The sequence below is a fragment of the Capra hircus genome, chromosome 29, assembly GCF_001704415.2.
Source record: "Capra hircus breed San Clemente chromosome 29, ASM170441v1, whole genome shotgun sequence".
Lineage (NCBI taxonomy): Eukaryota > Metazoa > Chordata > Mammalia > Artiodactyla > Bovidae > Capra > Capra hircus.
In genome coordinates this window covers 6,991,231-7,017,517 of record NC_030836.1, presented here as the reverse complement: position 1 = coordinate 7,017,517, position 26,287 = coordinate 6,991,231, and the positions used below count along the sequence as shown (strand labels likewise).

General features: G+C 41.7%; 1 protein-coding gene across 1 annotated transcript in view; it reads right to left on the bottom strand.

Moving 5' to 3' along the window:
- The window catches only part of RAB38 (RAB38, member RAS oncogene family), a 66,582-nt gene continuing 59,476 nt past the window's right edge, over nucleotides 19,182–26,287 (bottom strand). Inside the window, exon 3 of the mRNA XM_005699431.3 lies at nucleotides 19,182–20,079. Coding sequence (XP_005699488.1) covers nucleotides 19,927–20,079 — 153 coding nt within the window. The 3' untranslated portion in view covers nucleotides 19,182–19,926. The remainder of the gene's footprint in view (nucleotides 20,080–26,287) is intronic.

The following is a 26,287-nucleotide window of genomic DNA, read 5'->3' as shown; positions in this document are numbered from 1 at the left end:
GAACACTGTCACTGTAGCAATACTCCAGTGCTCAGGACTCTCTTTTGTGAAGCCAGCCCCTCTACACAGCCATCAACTTGCCTTTCTATTTGATGTATCAAGGAGAATGGCTAAGCACCTTTGGCATTTGCCCAGAGCCCCTCTGAGCCAGCACAGACCAGTAATGTTAGAGAGGCAGGTAATACACATTACTCTATAATGTATGTTTTATGTGGATGTATTTTTAATATGTAGGTATCACATATACTCATATTTGCAGTGCCTGCCTGACTTCTTATTGGAAATTTGGTACAAACCAGACAGAAGCACAATGGAAGATACTTCAACAGCTAGAGAGAGCAAGATGGACTAGAGAGGCTGTTGTGAAGGAGATAGGGCAGTGTACCAGAAAGACACCCTGCTGAGTCAGAACTGGATTTGAACCCATTTTTACTTTTGTGTGACCTCACGCAATGTATTAGCCCCTCTCGGCCTTGTTTCCTGTATTTGTCAAACATAAATTTAAATCTGCATTGCAAATTTGTGATGACAAGTAAACTAATGTGAGTGGAATGGCCTGTACCCAGTAGACACTCAGTGGCAGGAAATATTACTAGAGGAATGGTGGAGATATAGTTTTTAGCCATTATTCTCTATCTTACCTTGTTGCATGACCTCACATATGACACTGACCTCCCTGAACTTCAATTTCATTTGTAAAATGAATGGCTTGGGTAAAACCCTAAAGACATCGCCACTCTATGGTTTAAAGCAACTTAGCTTTGGGGGACAATATAGAAAGAAAATTGTACTTTGTGCTTTTGCTAATGTCTTACAAAAGCGCCTCTGGGACGCACAGAAGAGTCAAACCCAGGGCCAGTGCTATTAATGTGCATTTCAGCTGACCTCAGTGGGCTGCTCCTATTAGAAGTCTGATTTAACAGTCAATGACTAAGGATATCCTATGTATTATGTTTATTCCTGACATCCCCACCATGTCCTAGAGAGAACAGACCCCTACACTGTGTAAAAACAGTTCATCTTCAACTTGTGTCTTCTTAACAGGCATGAAACCAAAAATAAAAGTAATAAAATAGATTTTTTGTAGAGAGGCTAGTTCTATCCTGAATCTTTTCATTGTTTTTGCTTTTAACTGAGCATAGAATGAAACAATAGAAATGAAAATGCTTCCCTACTTGTTTGTTTCAGATAAAGCTCTTTAATCATTTTTATTTGTTTTAATGATTATTAAAAGCCAAATAGAATTATAGGTGATCTAAAAAAATCAAATGCAATCTCAATAGAATAAGAAATTTGTCTATGTAATTTTCTCTTATGCAAACTGATTATGTGTAATATATTAAATTGCTATAAAATGAAAAATAGACTGGGATTAAAACAAAATCTTGTTTGTTATTAAATATTCAATGACTTTTATGCTCTAGAGTTCAAGGAAACCCTTTCCCTTGTTATATTATTTTGCTTTTCAGTTTTCACAGGATTCATTCCCTCTTGAGTCTCTCAAGTTGTTGTGTGTGTGTGTGACATTTCAGAAATCACATGAAGAGAAGGAGAAAGAGAACTTCAAACTGACACAGGAAATTCTGTTTAAATCATATTAACATTCCATTGCCTTCAGTTAGAATTGCCTAAGGAGAGGAAATGAAGCCAAAGTGTAAGCATAGCTTAATTAAAACTCAGTACAGGGACATGTGGGCATGTACACACACACACACACACACACACACACACACACACACACACACACACACACACCCTCACAAACTCGGAGCACCCAGCTAGGAGGTTAACGAATGGAAGCATATGTAAAGGTATGCCAAATGAGCCTCCTCCAGCACTTGAGTGCTTGACATCCTCTTAGAACAGGAGCGCTGGGCTCTAATCTCTCTAAATCTAAATACATGGTTGCCACAGAAGAGGCCCTTGAACATAGTATCCAGTTATGACTTTTGCCTTGTGACAACTTGAATTTTAATTTGTATCAGAATAATAGCTAACATGTCCTTAGTTTAAGATTTCAGACACTCTGCTTCAAGTGTGTGTATGCTTAGTGCTTAGTAATGTCCAACTCTTGGCGACCCTATGGACTGCAGCCCTCCAGGCTCCTTTGTCCATGAGGATATTCCAAGCAAGAATACTAGAATGGGGTTGCCATGCCCTCCTCCAGGGGATCTTCTCAACCCAGAGATGGAACCCAGGTCTCCCACATTGCGGGAAGATTCTTTACCATCTGAGTCACCAGGGAACACCCGTTTCAAGTAAATTCTCTCATTCAACTCAGTCAGAAACTCCGTGATTAGGTATTTTACTCTTGCTGTTCTATTAGAAAGTATTTAATCCTGGCAACTTCTGATGGCGTCCCTTAACGATAAATCACACACGTCCCCTCCTCTCCACACAGACACAAATAAAAGAACTCACCCCACCCTCTATCTCAAATCCCCAAGAATGAGGATAGCGTAATCTCATAGATGTTGTAAACTCTGAATTAAGGTCAAAGTAAAGCAGAGACATTACTTTGCCGACTAAGGTCCATCTAGTCAAGGCTATGGTTTTTCCTGTGGTCATGCATGGATGTGAGAGTTGGACTGTGAAGAAGGCTGAGCACCAAGGAATTGATGCTTTTGAACTGTGGTGTTGGAGAAGACTCTTGAGAGCCCCTTGGACTGCAAGGAGATCCAACCAGTCCATTCTGAAGATCAGCCCTGGGATTTCTTTGGAAGGAATGATGCTAAAGCTGAAACTCCAGTACTTTGACCACCTCATGTGAAGAGTTGACTCATTGGAAAAGACTCTGATGCTGTGGGGTTAGGGGCAGGAGGAGAAGGGGACGACAGAGGATGAGATGGCTGGATGGCATCACGGACTCGATGGACGTGAGTCTGAGTGAGCTCTGGGAGTTGGTGATGGACAGGGAGGCCTGGCGTGCTGTGATTCATGGGGTCACAAAGAGTCGGACACGACTGAGCGACTGAACTGAACTGAACTGAACTGAACTGAAATTGAGAAGCATTTACGGAATGACTGTTTTCTAGGAGGCTAGCAACACGACTGAAGCGACTTAGGCAGCAGCAGCAGCAGCAGCAGTGTTCTGGGGCTTCTGCGGTGGCTCAGTAAAGAATCTGCCTGCCAATTCAGGAGACTCAGGTTCAGTCCCTGGGTCTGGAATATCCCCTGGAGAAGGAAATGGCCACTCCTGTATTCTTGCCTGGGAAATCCCATGGACAGAGGAGACTGGCGGGCTACATTCCAAGGGGTCGCAAAAAGGTTGGACACGATTTAGCAACTAAATACAACACAACAAGCATTCTTCTGAGGGAACAAAGAAACGAAAGGGGATGGTGAGATGATGCATAAGCTGGGGCGGGGGTGAACAAGAGATAGCATAAGAAAATACTTTAAAATGGCATGTTAAAATTATAATGCATACCCCACTAACCCTTGATGTTTCATAATTTATGTTCCACTAATCTATCAAAGAACCTGGTTCCCTTTTTAATTAAAACAGAAGACTGAATATACTGAGGGAAAATTGTCATGCCTGTATATATCTTGTCTTTAGAATTCTAGTTTGTGCTAAGTTAATGTATGAACAACCTCAGTAGTTTCACTTCAGTTCAGTTCAGTCGCTCAGTTGTGTCCAACTCTTTGAGACCCCATGGATTGCAGCACGCCAGGCCTCCCAGTCTATCACCAGCTCCCGGAGTCCACCCAACTCATGTTCATTGAGTTGGTGATGCCATCCAGCCATCTCATGCTCTCTTCTCTTTTGTTTTCAATCTTTCCCAGCACCAGGGTCATTTCCAATGAGTCAGCTCTTCGCATGAGGTGGCCAAAGTACTGGAGTTTCAGCTTTAGCGTCATTCCTTCCAATGAACACTCAGGACTGATCTCCTTTAGGATGAACTGATTGGGCCCCTTTGCAGTCCAAGGGACTCTCAAGAGTCTTCTCCAACACTACAGTTCAAAAGCATTAATTCTTCTGCACTCAGCTTTCTTCACAGTCCAACTCTCACATCCATACATGACTACTGGAAAAATCATAGCTTTGACTAGATGGACCTTTGTTGGCAAAGTAATGTTTCTGCTTTTTAATATGCTCTCTATGTTGGTCATAACTTTATTTCCAAGGAGTAAGTGTCTTACTTTCATGGCTGCAATCACCATCTGCAGTGATTTTGGAGCCCCCTCCAAAAATTGTCAGCCACTGTTTCCACTGTCTCCCCATCTATTTGCCATGAAGTTGGGACCGGATGCCATGATCTTAGTTTCCTGAATGTTGAGTTTTAAGCCAACTTTTCCACTCTCCTCTTTCACTTTCATCAAAAGGCTCTTTAGTTCTTCTTTACTTTCTGCCAGTAGTTTGGGGAAGTATATTTTATTGCCATGGATTTAGAACAAACTAAAATAATTCAGCAGTCCAAATTGTAATGGCACTTTTGGTACCATAGATGTACCATGATACTGACTATAAAACACAGTGACAACTTATTAATTTTAGCAATATTATGGGCAAGCAGGTTTTGCAAGAGCCTGCAGATTTCACCTATTAAGTAGACAAAATACTTCTTAGTAAACCCTGTTTTCTCTTAAATTTATTTTTATTTACTGCCATAATACTTTGACTGTTAGAGAACAAACTGATCTTTCTCAAGGGTATTGCAGGAGAGGGGGAGAGAAAAGACTTACATTTGAATTTAATCTGATCTCCAATAGAAAGTGACATTGCTGTAATCTGACATCATGTTTTCAGTGTCAGCAAAGCCTTCTCTTCTATTTATATATTTACTACCCTTCCCCCAAACACATTGGAAGACCTTCTGCAGGGGATCTGCTATGCTTGTGAATATAAATAGGAGCTATAATCATATCTTACTGTGTTCTTTGGATATTTCAAAATATCACTGATGAGAGTAGAAATTGGTACACACTTTCCAAAAGCAATTATAAGATTGCTTTAAAATTTTGCTTAACTTTTGATTCAGCAATTTCACTACTAGGAATTTATTCTAAAGAATTGATCATGGGTATGCATGAAAATTTATCTTTGTAGCGCTATTTAAAGGCATCAGTCAGTTCAGTCACAGCCCTGTCCAACTCTGTGACTCCATGGACTGCAGCATGCCAGGCTTCCCTGTCCATCACCAACTCCTAGAGCTTGCTCAAACTCACGTCCATCGAGTTGGTGATGCCATCCAACCATCTCATCCTCTGTCGTCTCCTTCTACTCCTTCTTTCAATCTTTCCCATCATCAGAGTCTTTTCCAATGAGTTGGTTCTTTGCATCAGGTGGCCAAAGTACTGGAGCTTCAGCTTCAACATCAGTTCTTTCAATGAATATTCAATGTTGACTTTTTTTAGAATTGACTGTGGGATCTCCTTGCAATCCAAGGGACTCTCAAGAGTCTTCTCCAACATCACAGTTCAAAAGCATCAATTCTCTGGCACTCAGCTTTCTTCACCGTCCAATTCTCACATCCATACATGACTACTTGAAAAGCCATAGCTTTGAACAGACAGACCTTTGTTGGCAAAGTAATGTCCCTGCTTTTTAACATGCTATCTAGATTGGTCATAGCTTTTCTTTCAAGGAGCAAGCGTCTTTTAATTTCATGGCTGCAATCACCATCTGCAGTGATTTGGGGCCCAAGAAAATAAAGTCTGTCACTGTTTCCATTGTTTCTCCATCTATTTGCCATGAAGTGATGGGACCAGATGCCATGATCTTAGTTCTTTGAATGTTGAGTTTTAAGCCAGCCTTTTCACTCTCTTCTTTCACTTTCATCAAGAGACTCTTTAGTTCCTCTTCACTTTCTGTCATAAGGGTGCTGTCATCTGCATATCTGAGGTTGTTAATATTTCCCCTGGCAATCTTGATTCCAGCTTGTGCAAAGGCATAGCTACTGACAGTAACTTAGATGTCCAGTATTAATGGTTTAGTTTTAAAAAAACGCATTTCATATATATATACATATATTCAGTTCACTTCAGTTCAGTCGTGTCTGACTCTGTGACCCCATGGACTGCAGCCCGCCAGGCCTCCCTGTCCATCACCAACTCCCAGAGTTTACTCAAACTCATGTCCATTGAGTTGGTGATGGACACAGACATTCAGACAATAGCAGATGGCAACTAGCCATTTCTGCCACAGAGATGTTAAGTAGATTCTTCAAGAGCAGTGAGTATTGAGTCATAAGGCTGGAATATGAATGTAGGTAATATCATTTCGGGGAGAAGGGGAAGAAGGAGAACGGGATAACAGAGGATGAGTTGGCTGGATGGCATCACCAACTCAATGGACATGAGTTTGAGCAAACCCCGGGAGTTAGTGAAGGACAGGGAAGTCTGGCGGGCTGCAGTTCATTGGATCGCAAGGGTCAAACATGACTGAGTGACCGAACAACAAATATCATTTTGGGAAGAAAGCATGTCTTGAACTTCAAGCGTACCAGCTAAGCCAAGTGGGTGTGATGATGCTCCTCAGGTAGGCACCTAATGAGCATTTAGGGCACTATTTCTCCCCTCCCTGAGCACATGACTGTTCAGTCAGTGTCACATTATCCCTCTCTTCTCTTTCCTTCTTTTAGTCTCGCAAACACACATCAGACTCGGATCCATCCTTCTCCCGGTACCCTCTCTACCTTCTGTGTATCACTCCCATCTTCCAGTCCTTACCATCACAAACCCGTGAGGATTTTTAAATCTTCTGAGATGCCTATTATAAAAATATTAGATATTTTATTTTTCCAAATATAAAACAATTGGATGAAGTATTTTTCCCATTATCACCATCTTTTTTGAGGTTTTAATGCCTTACGCATTCTCTCTTCTATCCTTGATGATGACTGATTTAGACAATCTAATATTTACTGAATATCTAAGTATGTACTGAATACTAAATGGCAGGATCTCAGTTGCACTGATCATGTTGTTTAGTGCTTTATATAATATTTCTTTAAATCCCATGGCATTCTTATTAGATAAATATCATTATCTTATATGATACATAAGTTCATTAAGACTCTGAGAGGCATAACAACTTATACAAGGTTACTGCTGATAAGACAGAGCAAGCATTTGTTATCTTATGTAGCAGAGACAAGCCAATGTTCACTCTCCATTGTTTTTTTCTCTGGTTCATTCCCAGCTGCTCTTACAAATAGATGGCATCTTCTAAGTTACGGTCAGTCCACTGTGAAAGTGAAAGTGAAGTCACTCAGTCGTGTCCGACTCTTTGCGACCCGTGGACTGTAGCCCACCGTGCTCCTCCATCCATGGGATTCTCCAGGCAAGAATACTGGAGTGGGTCGCCATTTCCTTCTCCAGGGGATCTTCCCGACCCAGGGATCGAACCCGGGTCTCCCACATTGCAGGCAGACACTTTAACCTCTGCACCACCAGGGAAGCTGCAGGCAAATGTGATATAATGATGTACAGGACTGGCTTGAAAGCATGGTCCTCAGTCGCCTGTGTTTTTCTTCCCATTTGCAGAAGCAAAAGACTTCCAGGAGATGGAGCTCCACAAGGGAAGAACTGGGGTTGAATTTCTGCTTAGAAGAGTAACCTTGGAGAGTCTCTTGATCATGATTTCAGTGTCATGATCATTATTATTGTGAACCTGACTTGGAGTTCTTTGTTCTCACAATTATCATGACTGACCCTAATTAATACACTGTGCCCATTCTCAACGTATTGCCTTGGTCCTCCAAATACACCCTCTTTCCCAGGCTTTTTGATTCTAGATCTGGATGCTGTAAATGTCTCCCCTTTTTGCAGACAGCACAGCATATGACTTTGTCAGTGGAGGGTGCTAGAGGAATGCTGGAGGAAGAATGGGATTCTGTGCCTGGAATCAGTGCTTTCCTTCTTGCTTGTATGGTGCACTGCCAGAGGGCACCTTCCTTACCAGCAGAGAGAGTGTTTTTTTGTTGTTTTTTTTTGTTTGTTTGTTTGTTTTCCAGAAAGCATTGGCAGTGATGGAGAGCAAGTAGTGGATGCCCTCTGGTGAGCTTCAGTGGTACCCCAGCAGGCAACTTCCCAGAGACCGGATTCTTGTTCACCAGCTCTGGCATGAGGTACCTCAGCAAACATCACCATCCTATAGGCCTCAGCAATACCTTCTCCATCAAGGTCTGAATCACACCTGGAGTCGAGAGGTAGGGAGTGGGGAAACTGCCAAGTGTTTTCCTTCTTTGGATGCTCTTCCTAAAAGTGGAAGCTTTACCCTGCACCTTCGACTCCAGTATTTTGGGGGGTTCTTTCTAATTTCTTTTTAATTAATCTTTCACTAATAATTCCTTATATTAGATATTCTCTGTTCAGTTACTGTATAAGTAAAAGTATTAGTCGCTCAGTTGTGTCTGACTTTTCGACCTCGTGGATTAGAGCCTCTGTCCATGGAATTCTCATCTCTTTGCTGAACCTTAACAGATATATTCACAAAATAAATATTCAATTTAAAAATTGGTGCCATCTAAACTATGGTGGTATGAAAATATGGTCACCTCAGCCAGTCTTAAGCTTGGCTGTTGGCTCTATCACTTGCTAACTGTGTGACTTGGGGAGAGTTTTTAAATGTCTCTAACCTCTAAAGTTGGGTTGACTCTCATTTGTAAAATTGGGTTAATAATGACCTGTGGCCTTGTTATGAAGATAAAGTAGCATATATACAGTAATGGGCACAGTGTAGTTACTAAATCAGTAGCATTTTAAATAATAATTTACTATGGCAGCTTTTTTATTTATTTATTTTGGGGGGGCTCCAAAATCACTGCAGATGGTGACTGCAGCCATGAAATTAAAAGATGCTTGCTCCTTGAAAGAAAAGCTATGACCAACCTGGACAGCATATTAAAAAACAAGAGACATTACTTTACCAACAAAGGTCTGTCTAGTCAAAGCTATGATTTTTCCAGTACTCATGTATGGATGTGAGAGTTGGACTCTAAAGAAAGCTGAGTGCCGAAGAATTGATGCTTTTGAACTGTGGTGTTGGAGAAGACTCTTGAGAGTCCCTTGGACTGCAAGGAGATCCAACTAGTCCATCCTAAAGGAAATCAGTCTTGAATATTCACTGGAAGGACTGATGCTGAAGCTGAAACTCCAATACTTTGACCACCTGATGTGAAGAACCGACTCATTTGAAAAGACCCTGATGCTGGAAAAGATTGAAGGCGGGAGAAGGGGACAACAGAGGATAAGATAGTTGGATGGCATCACCAACATGAGTTTGAGTAGGCTCTGGGAGTTAGTGATGGACAGGGAAGCCTGGTGTGCTGCAGTCCATGGGGTCACAAAGAGTCAGACACGACTGAGCGGCTGATCTGAAATGATGGTAGCTTTTCAGCTCCTGTGATTTAGCATTAATTTATTTGTCATAGTCACGTGATTGTGTTCCTCCATAAACTCCCCATGGTTCTTTGTGTGCTATGTCCAAACAAAGCATTTCTGATTGTAACTTAATCTTTGTCCTCTCATTTTTTGCCTTAAAGGGGATACCTGAATATCACTTTTATTAAAGTTAACCAGAATTTGAGTCATTTATCAAATTCCTTCTCATGCTTCTTTGGGGAGGGTCCATGATCCCACACTATTTTGCACTTTCAAAAAATTTTTATTTTCCATGTTTTTTGGACTCCTCTCAATGTTCTCTTTCTCTCTCTCTCTGTAAAATAGAGATTCCCAGAACTTGCATTATGGAATTTCAGTAATAACTGTCTCCTGATTCCTGATTTGCAAACATCATCTGGTTAAAGCATTTTTAAATTTAATTTTTTGTTGAAGTGTACATAGTTGATTTACAATGATTCAGGTGTACAACAAAGTGATTCAGTTACGTATATACATGTATAATAAATATATAATATATATACATTCTTTTTGAGACTCTTTTCCATTTTAGATTATTTCAACATATTGAATATAGTTCACTGTGTTATACAGCAGGTCCTTGTTAGTGTCCTTGTTAGTAGCATCTATCTGTTAATCCCAAATTCCAATTCAAATTAGAATTTTTTAAAAAGTGTTCTTATATTAATTTCAAAATATTAATTTAAATACTACAAGTGGTATATGATGCCTATTAGAACTCATCTACAGTAATTTCACAATGTCATCTATTCCCCAAAAACAGTTGTATGCTTTATTTCTAATCTATAGGCCCCTTGTCACTATTTACCTATTTACTTTGGGGATACTGACTGTTTAGTTACTATTAACATACAACATTGTTCTTCCATCAGTCATGACTCTACCTATTTCCCTACTAGTAGAATATTTGAAGTAAAGCCTCCAATGCTTATAAAAATCTCCTTTTTATGTGAGAGGTATTATTTTAAGTAAACTTTAGACACCTAAAGGCATCCTCATCTGCTTTTCGTGGGAATGTAAATTGGTGCAGCTAGTATGGAAAACAGTATGAAGATTCCTCAAAAAATTAAGAATAGAACTACTATGTGATTCTGGGTATTTATCCCGAGAATGTGAGAACAGTAATTTAAAAAGTTATCTTCTCCCCTATGCTTATTAGTACATTATCTACTGCAAGTAAGATATAAGAACTACCTAAGTGCTCATCAGTGGGTGAATGAATAAAGATGTGGTATGTGTGTGGGCATATATATATATATATATATATATATATATATATATGTATAAAGTATAATACGAATCATCCATAAAAAAGAAGAAATCTTGCCGTTTGCAACAGCATGGATAGACCTTGAGGTTATTACATTAAGTAAAATAAATCAGGTGGAGAAATAAGATCACAGTATGAGTTCACTCAGTTGTGAAAGTTAAAATAATTAAAATAAAGGAACACAGCAAACACATAGATACAGAGAATAGAATAGCGATTATCAGAGGAGAAGGGGGATAGCTGGGTGGCATGGGTAAGGGGATCAACTGTATGATGACAAATGGAATCCAAACTTTTGGTAATGAGCATGCTATCGTGTAGAAGTAAAACTATAATATTCTATTCATAAAACTTATATAATGTCATAAACCAATAAAATTAGTTTAAATGAAAAAACATGGGCCGGTACACATATATGTGACTACAAAGCCACTTTTAATTGTGTGGTTGTATTTTCAGTAAAGTCTGTTTCAAGTGGCAAAAGAGCAATTCAAAACGCCTCAAACAGATGAACAAAGAAACCAAAGAGGATTTTACTGCTTCGTGCGAACTGGCAAGTTAAAGTTTAAATCAGGGGTCATGCACAGCTGGGCCAAGTCCTATCACTTCTCGCCGCCCTCCTCTCTCTCAGGCTGGCCTCCTCGTCTCTCTGTGTAATGGAATGAAAGAAAGTATGAGTTGCTCAGTCGTGTCTGACTGTTGCGTCCCCATGGACTGTAGCCCGCCAGGCTCCTCTGTCCATGGGATTCTCCAGGCAAGAATACTAGAATAATGGAGAGGGTAGCCATGCCTCCAGGGCACCTTCCAGACCCAGGGGCTGAACCCACGTCTCCTGCACTGCAGGCGGATTCTCTACCATCTGAGCCACTGTGGCTCATGTGTCATCGGTCGCATGTTACCTGGGGTGAGAAAATGATGGCAATTTCCTGGGGCCCCCTTTCCTAAAGCACTGATGGAAAGTGGCAGGAGGCACAGGAGAGGATTCTGCAGGTCGGTTGGATCCCAGGCTCCTCTCTAGATCTGTTACTTTAGCCAGGAAGGATGAGGGCCTTTGATTTGGAGGACATAAAGGAAGGCATGTTGACTAGAAATCCTGCCAGAATCACATAATATATGTGGATATTATTTTTTATCATTCTCTTTTCTTATCCATAAAATGTGAAATCACTCTCCCCCCAATAGGGTGGTAGTGATGATGAAATGACATTCCGTTTGAAAGTTACAGTACAGAACTGAGCAATAAATGATGACTATTAATAATTATTATAATAGTGAAATAAAAACGAGGACTCTTTATGTAGCGGAAACAGAAACCATCTTCATGTCTTGAACTGTAATGGTATCTTTTGCCTGTCTCATTACTCTCCCCAAGGAAAGAGCAAATTCAAAGACCAGGGACCCATGACTTTTATTCCTCATGTTTCCATGACAACAACTATCACAGAGAAAGGAAAGAAACCAACATATATTAAGCACTCTGCATTTAAGTAGAGACCGTAACACGTGATCTACTTAAACGCACAGCAACTTGCTCAAGCAGTCATATGATAACTGTTTGTTCGATGAATGCAAACTGATTGAGGTTACACATCTGGCATAAGGTAGCTTCTTAAAAGTTCAGCTGAAGATGAAACAGAACAATCACATTGTATGGTATTAGAAGGAATAGCGACTCTTTGATATTTCATGTTACAACAAAACTTTCGTCAGGTTTCTCTAAGCTCTTTCGAAACAAAATTTTGTCCTAATAAAAAGCATAATCTGGGCAACTGGAGCTTTGAATTTCAGAATTTTATGTCTACCATGACAATTTCAGTGAGGATATCGCACCTGCATGCCGTGTGCTCATTCACGTCTGACTCTTTGCTCCTCCTCTGTCCGTGGAATTTTCCAGGCAATAATACTAGAGTGGGTTGCCATTTCCTCCTCCAGGGGATCTTCTTGGCCTAGGGATCCAACCAACGTTTCCTATGTCTCCTGAATTGCAGGTGAATTCTTTATCCACTGAGCCACTGGGGAAGTAGGTATATACTAAAGCCTGTTCCTGAATATTAACATTCTGAGAGGCTATCAGTTAGTTCAGTCGCTCAGTTGTGTCTGACTCTTTGCGACCCCAGGGACTGCAGCATGCCAGGCTTCCCTGTGCATCACCAATGCCCGGAGTTTACTCAGACTCATGTCTGTTGAGTCAGTGATGCCATCCAACCATCTCATCCTCTGTCATCCCCTCTCTTCCTGCCTTCAGTGTTTCTCAACATCAGGATCTTTTCAAATGAGTCAGTTCTTTGCATCAGGTGGCCAAAGTGTTGGAGATTCAGCTTCAGCTTCAGCATCAGTCTTTCCAATGAATATCCAGGACTGATTTCTTTTAGGATGGACTGGTTGGGTCTCCTTGCAGTCCAAGGGACTCTCAAGAGTCTTCTCCAACACCACAGTTCAAAAACATCAGTTCTTCAGCTCTCAGCTTTCTTTATAGTCCAACTTTCACATCCATACATGATTACTGGAAAGACCATAGCCTTGACTAGACAGATCTTTGTTGGCAAAATAATGTCTCTGTTTTTTAATATGCTGTCTAGGTTGGTCATAACTTTTCTTCCAAGTAGTAAGCATCTTTTAGTTTGAGAAACTATCAGATTGAACAAAATAAGTGGGTTTGTTGAGATGGAAAATTCACTCATCAGTGCAGCGAAATACTGTTCATTTGCTCCTCAGAGGCATTTGCCCTCATCTTTGAGAGTTACTTTGACTAGTTCATCAGCACTTTTGACCTGTTTATTGGGATTTCTCGTGAGTCCTGCGGAGTTGTGTGGTGCTTGGGGATCCCAGAAAGCCAAGAATATTTTTCAGACAGGAAAAAACTGAGATGCATCTAAATTTAAACCCATGTATAATGCTAGTTCCAACATCCCAGTGTGAGTCATGAATGGAGAAGTGATGAAAAAGTAGGTCGATGACAATAGTGGTATAAAGGATTCCTAGGATTTCTTCCTGTGGAAAAACGCCAGGACTATGCTCCATAATGTCACTAATGTATTGCTGCGGGGGAAACAATAATCTCACACTGCTTTCCCTATGGCCCTACTCTTTCTCTTGTCACAGTTTTCTTCCTATGTGTTTGCATACTACACATTTCACCCATTTAAAGCATGATGGAATTAAGCTGCTGGGTTGGAGTCCTTGCTTTGCCGGTTGGTTTCTGTGTGAGCTTTGGCAAATTGCTCAATATCTGTGTACTTCAATATAAAATGAGGAGATGAATACTTTTGTGTAGTGTTGCCATGGGAATTGAATAACGTAATAAAGTTGCACATCAGTGATTGTCCTATAGTATGTATTCTATAAATAAAAGTTGATACAGCACTATAAAGTGGAATATGAGTGTTGATGACAGAATCAATCAAGAGCTGTGCAGATTGCAAGAAAATTGGCATCATTTACAGAGACAGACAGGCTTCCCAGGTGGCGCTAGCGGTAAAGAACCCACCTACCAATGCAGGAGACGTGAGACCCAGGTTCAAGCCTTGGGTAGGGAATGGCAGGAGGGCATGGCAGCCCACTCCAGCATTCATGCCTGGAGAATCCCTTGGACCGAGGAGCCTAGTGGGCTATGGTCCATTGGGTCACAAAGCGTTGGACACGACTGACTCGACTTACCATGCACTCACAGAGATAGGCGAGACTAAAAGTCTGTGCCATAGTGCTCGTCTTTAAGGAATGGATAGGATTTCCACACAAAGAAAGGAAAAGAATATTGCAGACAGCAGGAAGAGCTAGCTGAACACAGTAGTCTAAAGTGGCTAGATCCCAGTGTCCCAGGAAGAATGTATGTAGGCCCTTATATTCTGTTTCCTTAAATATGTTTGTAGCTGCAGCCTCTGCCTTTAGAAACAAATCATGTTTTCAGAAGAGATGTCTTGGTTTGGACATCTGACTTCTCTCTTGACTCATGGTGAATTATTTACATGTCTGTGTCTCCTAGCTGATCATAGCACTTTAAGATATGAGGCTATGACTTAGTTATTCACAGGTCCACAACAGTGCCCAGCCAAATGTGGGGATACAGTCATTGTTCAATGAATATTCGTCAAGGGAGAGAAGGAATCCATGAATATTCATTTTGCAGACAGTATACATAACAATTTTCTGTGATGGATGAGGGTTATTATACTTAGTTCTGATCTCACCATGCATATCTTAGACATCACATTTCAGTGCATGTTTAGATACAAAAGCAATGGGCTAGCGATTGCATGGAATAAGGGCTATTGTCTCGATGCTCAGACATTTTAAGAGCCACTGCAACTATAACTCAATCAGACATGAAAAATCTCTGAACTGGGAGGTGATCTTTGGGAGCATTGATGGAGGAGCAGTGAGACTGGGAAGGAAAGGAAAAAAAAGGGTGTGATAATGCGCAGGTTGCCGCTGAGGGAAACTTGACTCAGCTGTGCTGAGGGTCTCTGAGTAAATACAGCGAGGCTCAGGTGTATCCTGCCTGAGGGGTGAGGAAGCTGAAGTATTTATCTACCAGTTTACGTTAGTCTCAGATGAGGCTGCTCCTAAAGGCATTAACTCTGTAGCACTCCCATCTGTCCAGCGTGCAAGACAAATATGCTTCATGCACCTAAAGACCATTTTAAGGTAGAATCGCGGGGATGTCGGGGGACCGCAATGGATTGTTCACCTCCCCTGCTTCTCTTGTTGCTATTCAGTCGCTCAGTCGTGCCTGACTCTCTGCAACCATGGACTGCGGCACACAGGCTTCCCTGTCCTTCATTATCTCCCAGAGTTTGCTCAAACTCAAGTCCTTTGAACTCATGAGGCCATTCAACCATCTCATCCTCTGTCGCCCCCTTCACCTCCTGCCATCAGTCTTTCCTCTGCTATGGTCGACCATAGCTCACTGCATGCATTACCCAGGTTCACTCATGTTGCAGGTCAAGTTCATTCTGTCTTTTCACTGATTTTTTTTTTTTTTTAGATCACTTGTTATAGTTCCAAGAGACCAAGAAAGAGAGAACTTAAAACAGGAAGCCTGTAGTCTCCTGCTGTAGTTAATCCTGAAGCCATAAGTGATAGTCATCGTCTCCCTCCTTTATTGCTTCCATTCTGTAGACCAAGCTGCTTCTTGTCTGGTTCGTTGTGTGGTGCAGTGAGTCAGTTTTTGAGCACTTAGAGGACGAGCCCCTGGTTGCCTGTCCTCATCAAGATGTTGTAGCTGCAATTGCCGTCTCATTTCTCACCAGGGACGCATCAAGACGCAGGCCAGCGAGTCCCATGATTTCCAGACATACTCCTTCCTGCTCCATTATTTAGCAACAACTCCATGGCCTCGTCACAATCAGGATGAATCACCCTTGTCCATACAGTAACTGCCTTCTCTGACTGCTGGCCACTGGGCATAAGAGCCAAGAGCGATCAGGCTGCAGCCGAAGTCGTAGATTTCCTGTGTCCCCTGGTGGCACTATCAAGAGTTCTAACCCAGCAAAACCTGAAGTTATGCAAAGGGAAAGACCACATTCTTTTACTTTTTTTCCCCAATTTATTTTATTGGAGCATAGTTGATTTCCAATGTTGTGTTAATTTCTGCCGTACAGCACAGTGATTCAGTTATAAATATATACATTCTTTTTTGTACTCTTTTCCATTATGGTTAATCACAGGACATTGAATATAGTTCCCTGGGCTACACAGTAGGACAGGAAGCCCACTTCCTTAAGTGGATTATTTAAAGTGATAGCAGAAGGCTTTGTTCCCCTTTTTGATGCTAGCTATCTAGGACTCAGCACTATGTATACAGTATCACTTAAGAGTACAACCACATTTTGAACCATGCAGTCTCAAGACTGGATTACGGGGAATGGGCACCACTGACCTTCTCACTGAAGTTGGCATCCCTCTTTTGGGGATATGCCTTATTGGTTTTGGGGGACTTCTCTGGTGGCTCAGTGGTAAAGAACCCACCTGCAATGCAGGAGATGTGAGTTTGATCCCTGGGTAGGGGAGATCCCCTGAAGAAGGAAGAAGCAACCCACTCCAGTCTTCTTGCTAGGAAATCCTATGGACAGAGGAGCCTGGTGGGCTACCGTCCATGAGATCACAAAAGATTTGGGCATGACTTTCCCTGGTGGCATAGAGGTTAAAGCATCTGTCTGGAATGCAGGAGACCCGGGTTCGATCCCTGGGTCGGGAAGATCCCCTGGAGGAAATGGCACCCCACTCCAGTACTCTTGCTTGGAGAATCCCATGGAGGGAGGAGCCTGGTAGGCTATAGTCCATGGGGTCGCAAAGAGTCAGACACGACTGAGCGACTTCACTTTCGCTTTAGTGACTAAACAACCTTATTCTTCTAGAGAAGCGAGTGTCATGTGGGCTCTCCGGGGAACATAATCAGTTGGTAGTTTTTTTGACATTACAAAATAAATACATTATAACATGCCCACCTCTCCGAGACCTTGGAACTGTTCTCCAGTGCTTTGCCAAGGTGGTTCTGGCATAACCACATCATTTATTTTAGGCCAACATCATTTCCAAGCTTTTAAGGGCTATTCCAGTAGCATGTTGGGATCAGCTCCAGGTGTACTTGCCAGAATGTTAAAAATTAACTCACATAAGAGTGCTCTCAAACAAATAGATTGTTACCTGATCTTACATTCTGTCCTCTCTGATCCAGTGTCTCCAGACCAGTTCCTCAGAATATCCTCCTGATTCCTAGAAGCAATCATTAGCCAGGTTCAATAGTTCATTTGATTAATAATCCATCTCATCTTGAAACATGGATCATACTTTTCCACTCAAGTCATACTGAGATTTGATCCTAGTTATTTGTCTAGAAGCAATGAAGGGAGGTGGGAGCAGAGCTTGAGAAGGGAAGTTCAGTTCAGTTCAGTTGCTCAGTCGTGTCCGACTCTTTGCGACCCCATGAATCGCAGCACGCCAAGCAAACATCACCTTATAAAACATCCTGCTGAGGTGGGGTTTTAACGTGGTAACTGGCTGTTCTCCATGGGAGAGGGTAAGGGCCTCTTTTTCTGGAGCAGAGTTTCAGAAGGCTCTCTGGGTTCAAGCCTCTTAAGAGCATCTACAAAAATGTTTCCTCACATGTTTCAGCATCCAACTCTTTCCCTATAAAGACCCTGATTTTATTGGAGAAGTCTTCCTAGCTCTGTGAGCTTGGCCTCCTTTATATTTTTCATTTCCTAAAACCAAATCTTAGGCCTGATTTTCAGCATGGTCTATCCTGGAGCTGAAGGAAGTGAGGGTCACTTTGATTGCTGGTTGGAAGTCTTTAAATTTTTACACCAAATCTCGAGTCGAGTGTTGACTGACACAAGCCTGTAATTTTTTTTTTTTTTTTCCCTTGTAGAGTTTCATGGAAGTTAATGGACTCTGCAATTGCATGTCTTTCCAACACAAGAGCAATATAAGATTTACTTTTGACTATATTCTATCTCAGTCCACCTGATGAGACTGTTAGTAATTATGATGCTATAACTGGCCAGGGACTGGTTCCCCCATATTATCCACCAGTAAGGGGGTCCTTGCTACCACCTAGGTAGTGAGTCATCTGGTTCAAAAGCTGGTGTCAAGCCTCAGCTTCCTAAACCACTTCTGTCCCAACTAACTTGGGCAGGTTTTGGTTTCTACCATAAGACCCTGAAACAAGGATTTGAGTGAAAGTAGCTTATCTGGAAAGTGACCCAGGAAGCACTTGTGGAAGAGTGAGGCAGTGAGAAAAGAAGGAAATGAAGCTAATAAGGATGAAATAAATACCATAAAGGATGAGGCAGGTGGAAAGGTCTCCCCTATGGGAGCCAAGGGCTATTAATCCCACTGTGGGGGTCTAAGAGACTGCAGAGAGATGCTCAGAACTGGTCTTTCTGAAAGAAAAAGAACCTAAGGTATTTATCCCCCAATCCTTGCTGTCATTGGTTGAGGGATGCTCTGGAGATATTAACTCACTGGCCTGCCTGCCTCATGGATCAAGAGTTCCAGGGGCCAGAGAATGCCCTTAGGGAAAGGATCACAAGCACAAATAATAGGAAGCAGTGTGGTTGGTATTTATGGAGACAATGAATGCCAAGATAATATGGGTAGGACACCCCAAAAAATTCTGTTACCAAGTTCCTATGAGTATATTATCAACATCAATGAAAACTAATGAATGCCCTTCAAGAGTAGTAGCTACCTGCAGCGTACCTGCACCACAACCATCGTGTAAAGCAAGATATCAGCATGCGTGTTTCAATTGTTTCTCTGTATGTTGATTGGTTTGGCAGCTTTCCTGACCAGAATATATGAAAATATATTCCCCTGCTTAACCAAACACTGCTGGCACTCTTGGCCTACATGCCAATATGAACTGTAGATACCGATGAGATGCATTACTCATCTCAGTTGTAACAGTTCCCTTCCTTTAAATGCGTCCCTCACATCCCTTTTTTGAAATTAAATTTTAGAAATGGGTCGAGAGAACAATGGACACCCAGTCAAAAGAAAAAGAAAAGTTCAGAATACTGAGAAACTTGAAGCACTTGCAGAAATAAGGAAACAGCATCTTTTCATGTTTTATTTTTCACTTGTGAAAATATATATAATATATATTACACATACAGAAGAGTCCCACAGCTCGGGTTAGAGAAAGCTAACCGAAAGGCACGTACCAGGGGAGGTCTTTTCATAAAGTTTTCAGAGAAACCAACATTCAGGGCACGGCAGTTGACAATAAAAGCAACGAAAGCGCAGGAAGCCTGTGTCCAAGACTCTGAAGAGCTAAATCAGAGACAACTCCAGGTCTGCAGGGAATGGAGGTCATCTCTGGAGAAAGGACAGCTTCTACTTAATAGGCCTGTCAGAGCAGCAGAGGATGTGCTGAGGTCTGGGCAAAGACACCAGGGGCAGAGTGAAAGCCAGCGCTTAACTTGACAGCTAGTCTCTTCTTGTCCCCTTTCTCTTTCAGACCTGAGGCCCTGGCTGACCCAAAGAGGCAAATAATAAGGCCAACTCTGTGCAGAATTACAGTCAGCTACAAGGCAGAATTTTGTAACAGACTAAATATTTTAAAAGCTTGTAAACACTGTGCTGATGCTGTGGGGGGGTGGGGTGGGGCGGGGAACATAAAAAGGAACATTTGCTATTTCTCTTGAGGAAAGAAAGTTACAGGCAGAGATCTTTGGCTTGCCCCAGGTGTATCCCCATCCTGACATTTATCCAAGATGGTAGGATTTGAGACACAATTCATGAGATGATGGATTCTTCCCACCATACTCCAGCACCGCAGCCTACTAGGATTTGGAACAGCTGGAGCAGCTGAAAACCCTGGGTGATGTGAGATGAGGCTTGACGATGTCAGGCTGAATGGACTCCATCAGGTCACACTCATTGGCAAGTATGTGTTTCACCAGGCATCTGGAGGCCTCATCGATGTTGATATTTTCCTAAGGGGAGAAAACAGCTTTCAGTATTCAGTATTCTAGAATAACACTAGAGCAGAGATTTATATGAAACAAAGGGCAGTATTTAAGTATCTCTTTCTAAACCCTGTCCCATGCATCCTCTTTCTATTCCCCTCGCTCTGTTTATTCCTTCTAAGAACTTTACATTTCAGTCTTTCACAAAAGTAAATATATAGATTTGTTTTGCAAATATTCATTAACACGTTTTTGGTCATTCAAGCTCAACCCTGAGTTTACTTACTATGAAAGCTTATGGTAACTTTTCAAGTTTCACAAACAACAAACCTCTCCCATTTAACAGAGCCTTAATAAAAATTCCTCTGAGGGTTTCTAAATCTAAAACAAGGTGAAGTTCTGGTTGTTTTTTTGTTTGTTTGTGATGTTGTTGTTGGTCTTACTGGTTTTTATACCAGAATTCATTCACACCCCCGAATCAGCGGCTTAAAGCAACAAGGTCATAACTGTCACTCATCCCACATGCATCAGAGGATACCTGGCTTTTCTGTCATCAACCTAGGCCAAGAGAAGTTCCATCCCTGTGCTTGCCATGCTTGCAGAAGCAGGGAGAAAAGAACATGGTGAATTGAGTACTGGCTCTTACTGCTTCTGGAGAAAAGTGAAAGGAGACACAGCGTTTATCCTCCCATTTCATTGTCCCATGAAAGTCATGTGTTCACACCCAACTCCAGAGCGGCCGGAGCAGTGCAGTCCTGCCATTGGACTGGAAGCTGGAGAGCCAGAACTCATGTCCCTGGGCTTCCCTTTCCTCATCTATGTGACACTCTTGATGATAATGCACGTGCTGCCTGCTCAGTCTCAAATATAAAATGTGGGAGATCATGTCTGTTCACAGGTAAGACAGCTTAAATTTAGAGAGATTAAGAGACTCCTCCCAGCCCCAAGATCATACAGCAGAAGGGTATGAGGGCCAGAATTCACAACCAGATGTTGCTGACATCAAAGCCTGGCTCTTACCAAGTTTTATTCCTTTTTCAACTTTTCAAAATCAAGAGCAATAACAAAGTTCTTACTACCATGTTAGGACCAGTGGGTGCAAAATAAATCTTAGATCCTTTCTCTTTCATAAAGCAAGTTTTAAGCATTAAAAAGGGCCCTCCTGGATAAGTAATATAAGTTAGACTTGACAGTAGTATTTTTAAACCTCCATTCCTCTATTAACTTGCCAGTAAAATAGGGTTCTTTCATTTTAAAGCATAAATCGGCAAAATCTACTGATGAAGAGAGTGAAGTGTGGACAAATGAATGAAAATCCATCATCCTCATGAGAAAAACAACTAAAACTTAAGCCAAATTAGTGGCAGCCTAGCAGGCTCATTTTAGTAAAAGACAAGATGATGCCAGTGACATTGTGACTTTTAACACAGTAGCTGGTGGTGTCAGGACTAGGATGTGAGATTATGGAGGATGGGGCTCTAGACAAAGGAAGCCATCAGAGCCAAGGAGTGGCTGTGCCTGCTTTTAGATTGTACATGGGAACAGGGCAGCAATTCATGATGACTCACAGTCATTCAATATAAATCCTTTAGATTCCTTCTAAGGACGAGGCATACAAAGACAACACTAAAGTCTGTCCTTGCGAGAACTTAAACTAGCAAGGTAAACAGCAGAGGTATGATAAGGTTGAAGGGGCGTCTGGAACCTGATTACTATGAGCCTTGAATGAGAACTTGGCCAGATAGAGCCACTGAGATTTCTTTGCAAATGAAGTGTCAAAAAACACAATTCAATACAAATCCATTACTAGACAAAACGATATGGACACTTGGGTGGTTGTGGTTTAGTCACCAAGTCATGTCCAACTCTTGCAGCCCTTTTAACTGCAGCCCATCAGGCTTCTATATCCATGGAATTCTCCAGACAAGAATACTGAAGTGGGTTATCATTTCCTTCTCCAGGGGATCTTCCTGACCGAGGGATCAAACCCATGTCTCCCGCGTTGGCAGGTGGATTTCTTACCAGTAAGCCATCAGGGAAGCCCTGGACACTTAGTACTCTTTTTAATTACTTAATTTATCAGTGAGCACCTGGGAAATGCTTATTATGTGTACCACGGTTGCCAGGGCGCATCTATTTCAGATTGGAACTTATCAGAGGAAGCAAGGAAGAGGAGCAAGCAATATACTGACCACATGCGTTCTACAACACCGCCCAGGATATAGAACACAGCACAAGCCTGAAGCCAAACATCGCAGCTCCCTTTCTGGTGGTGTGACCTTGGGAAAACTGTTTCAACCACTCCCCACCTTAGTTTCCTCACCTGTAAAGGGAATCTACTTTACAGATGATTGTAAGTGAATACATGTTAATACTTACAACATGCAAGACACTTAGAACAGTGAAGAGGACATAGCATACATTTAATAAACGTTATCTACATCTCAGTTCAGTCACTCAGTCGTGTCCAGCTCATTGTGACCCCATGGACTGCAGCACACCAGGCTTCCCTGTCCATCACCAACTCCCAGAGCGTACTCAAACTCATGCCCATCAAGTCAGTGATGGACTTTAGTTTGGCATCAGTCCTTCCAATGAACATTCAGGACTGATTTCCTTTAGGATGGAGTGGTTTATCTCCGTGCAGTCCAAAGAACTCTCAAGAGTCTTCTCCAACACTACAGTTCAAAAGCATCGATTCTTTGGCCCTCAACTTTCTTTATAGTCCAATTCTCACATCCATACATGACTACTGGAAAAACCATAGCTTTAACAAGACAGATCTTTGTTGGCAAAGTAATGTCTCTGCTTTTGAATATGCTGTCTAGGTTGGTCACAGCTTTTCTTCCAAGGAGCAGTTCAGTTCAGTTCAGTTGCTCAGTCATGTCTGGCTCTTCGGGATGCCATGGACTGTAGCACACCAGGCTTCCCTGTCCATCACCAACTCCTGGAGCCTACTCAAACTCATGTCCATCAAGTCGGTGATACCATCCAAACATCTCATCCTCTGTCATCCCCTTCTCCTCCTGTCTTCAATTTTTCCCAGCATCAGTGTCTTTTCCAATGAGTCAGTTCTTTGCATCAGGTGGCCGAAGTATTGGAGTTTCAGCTTCAGCATCAGTCCTTTCAATGAATATTCAGGGCTGACTTCCTTTAGGACAGACTGGCTGGATCTCCTTGCAGTCTAAGGGGACTCACAAGAGTCTTCTCCAACACCACAGTTCAAAAGCATCAGTTCTTCAGTGCTCAGCTTTCTTTATAGTCAAACTCTCACATCCATACATGACTATTGGAAAAACCATAGCTTTGACTAGATGGAACCTTTGTTGGTGAAGTAATGTCTCTGCTTTTTAACACGCTGTCTAGGCTGGTCATAACTTTTCTTCCAAGGAGCAAGTGTCTTTTTATATTATGGCTGCAGTGATTGTGGAGCCAAAATAAATAAATAAATAAAGTCTGTCACTGTTTCCACTGTTTCCCCATCTATTTGCCATGAAGTGATGGGACCAGCTGCCATGATCTTAGTTTTCTGAATGTTGAGTTTCAAGCCAACTCTTTCACTCTGCTCTTTCACTTTCATCAAGAGGCTGTTTAGTTCTTCTTCACTTTCTGCCATAAGGGTGATGTCATCTGCATATCTGAGGTTCTTGATATTTCTCCCAGCAATCTTGATTCCAGCTTGTGCTTCATCCAGCCCAGCGTTTCTCATGATGTACTCTCCATATAAGTTAAATAAGCAGGGTGACAATATACAGCCTTCACGTACTCCTTTCCCAATTTGGAACCAATCTGTTGTTCTATGTCTAGTTCTAACTGTTGCTTCTTGACCTGCATACAGATTTCTCAGGAGGCAGGTCAGGTGGTCTGGTATTCCCATCTTTCAGAATTTTCCACAGTTTGTTGTGATCTACACAGTGAAAGGCTTTGGCATAACTGATAAAGCAGAAGTAGATGTTTTTCTGGAATTCTCTTGCTTTTTCGATGATCCAGCGAATGTTGGCAGTTTGATCTCTTGTTCCTCTGCCTTTTCTAAAATAAGCTTGAACATCTAGAAGTTCACGGTTCACATACTGTTGAAGCCTGGCTTGGAGAATTTTGAGCATTACTTTGCAAGCATGTGAGATGAGAACAATTGTGCAGTAGTTTGAATATTCTTGCCTTTCTTTGGGATTGGAATGAAAACGGACCTTTTCCAGTCCTGTGGCCACTGCTGAGTTTTCCAAATCTGCTGGCATATTGAGTGCAGCACTTTTACAGCTCATCTTTCAGGATTTGAAATAACTCAACTGGAATTCCATCACCTCCACTGGCTTTATTTGTAGTGATGCTTCCTAAGGCCCACTTGACTTCACATTCCAGGATGTCTGGCTCTAGGTAGGTTATCACACCATCGTAGTTATCTGGGTCATGAAGATCTTTTTTGTATGGTTCTGTGTATTTTTGCCACCTCCTCGAAATATCTTCTGCTTCTGTTAGGTCCATACCATTTCTGTCCTTTATTGTGCTCGTCTTTGCATGAAATGTTCCCTTGGTATCTCTAATTTTCTTGAAGAGATCTCTAGTCTTTCCCATTCTATTGTTTTCTTCTATTTCTTTGCACTGATCACTGAGGAAGGCTTCCTTATCTCTCCTTGCAATTCTTTGGAACTCTGCATTCAGATGGGTGAAAGTGAAAGTGAAGTCGCTCAGTCCTATCGGACTCTTTGTGACCCCATGAACTATACAGTCCATGGAATTCTCCAGGCCAGAATACTGAAGTGGGTAGCCTTTCCCTTCTCCAGGGGACCTTCCCAACCAAGGGATCGGACCCAGGTCTCCTGCATTGCAGGTAAATTCACATGGGTATATCTTTCCTTTTCTCCTTTGCGTTTAGCTTCTCTTCTTTTCTCAGCTATTTATCTACATATTCTCCTCATTTAATCATCAGGAGAACATGATAATGTGTGTATTCTATTCCTTTCCTTAGCAGCTGAGGAAACTGAGATTGAGAAGGGGTAGGTGGCTGGCCCAGAGCCAGATGTGAGTCTAAGGAGAACAGTAAACACTAATGTTTGCCATGATCTCTATAATATGCTAACTGCAAAAAGGCAAGCTGTATAGTATTTAGGGCACAGCCTTATCTCAAGTCCCCCTAAGTATTTTCCCCAAATAAATAAAGGAGCGCAGTATAAACAGGGCATGCATTTCCAGCCTTAAAAGGGTAAGAAGTTGGAGTCGGGGCCTCAGGCAAGGCTGCTCGGTATTGCTGATCCTTCTGTCTTTCTGTTCACTCTTAAAGTCACAGCCAAAGTCTAGACTAGCAGAAGGGAGAGCAATACAGAGCTAACTTCCCTCTTCCTTTTTTGTGAAACATGAGCATGAACAATCAAACCCTGCCTGATAAAACTATAGGTTTGGACCTTTGGGGAAATTAGATTGTGATGTAACTGACTGTGCTTCTTGGCAGCCAAGTAGACACAGCCAGGCCCACATTTTCTAGGTGATTGTTGAGAATCAGCTGTTGGTTTAAGTGCAAAATACTACGTGGAATTTTTATTGACATTTCTTCTAGAGAGTTTTAACAACACTTTCAGGAGGATCTTTCGCAGTAAAGGTAATTTATCCATCCTATGACTTCCAAGACACATACACTTAGACTGAACCTGGCTGTGATTTCTTTACATATTTGCAGTATGACAAGGTGGTCTACTGTGCTGACTACTCTAGGTAGATGTGTGCTCATCTTCACATTTCTGCTCAGCATCTTTTCATTTATATCAATAAGCTTAAGCTTAAGTAGGCTTAAGATGCCTGAGAAGTAGGCTGAAAATGCCCAACAAAGCATTTTAGTAAAAAAAAAAAAAAAAAAGGTGGTAACTACCATAGTATTACTGTGTCCACTCTGTGCTGGGCATATAGCAGGTGCTTTACTTATGGACACACTGTTCACATCCAATCCTTACAAACTAACAGCCATATTTTAAAGGTAAGGAAACTTTAACCTTTATCAAGGTTAAGTAACTTAACTAGAACAGAGTAAGAGCTTGGCCAATCTGTCATTCTAACCAAATAGGCCTAACTCCATTTTCTATCCTGCTTCCATATATGACATGACCTTATCTCCAAGATTAGAACAGATATTAAAGTAGTTTTATTTCTAAATCAGCAGTACGCAATCCCGGCTGCATATTCATTCAGCGAGTTCAAGAAAATTTGTTGCCAGGGCCCTTCTTCCAGACATTGGTCTGGGATGAGG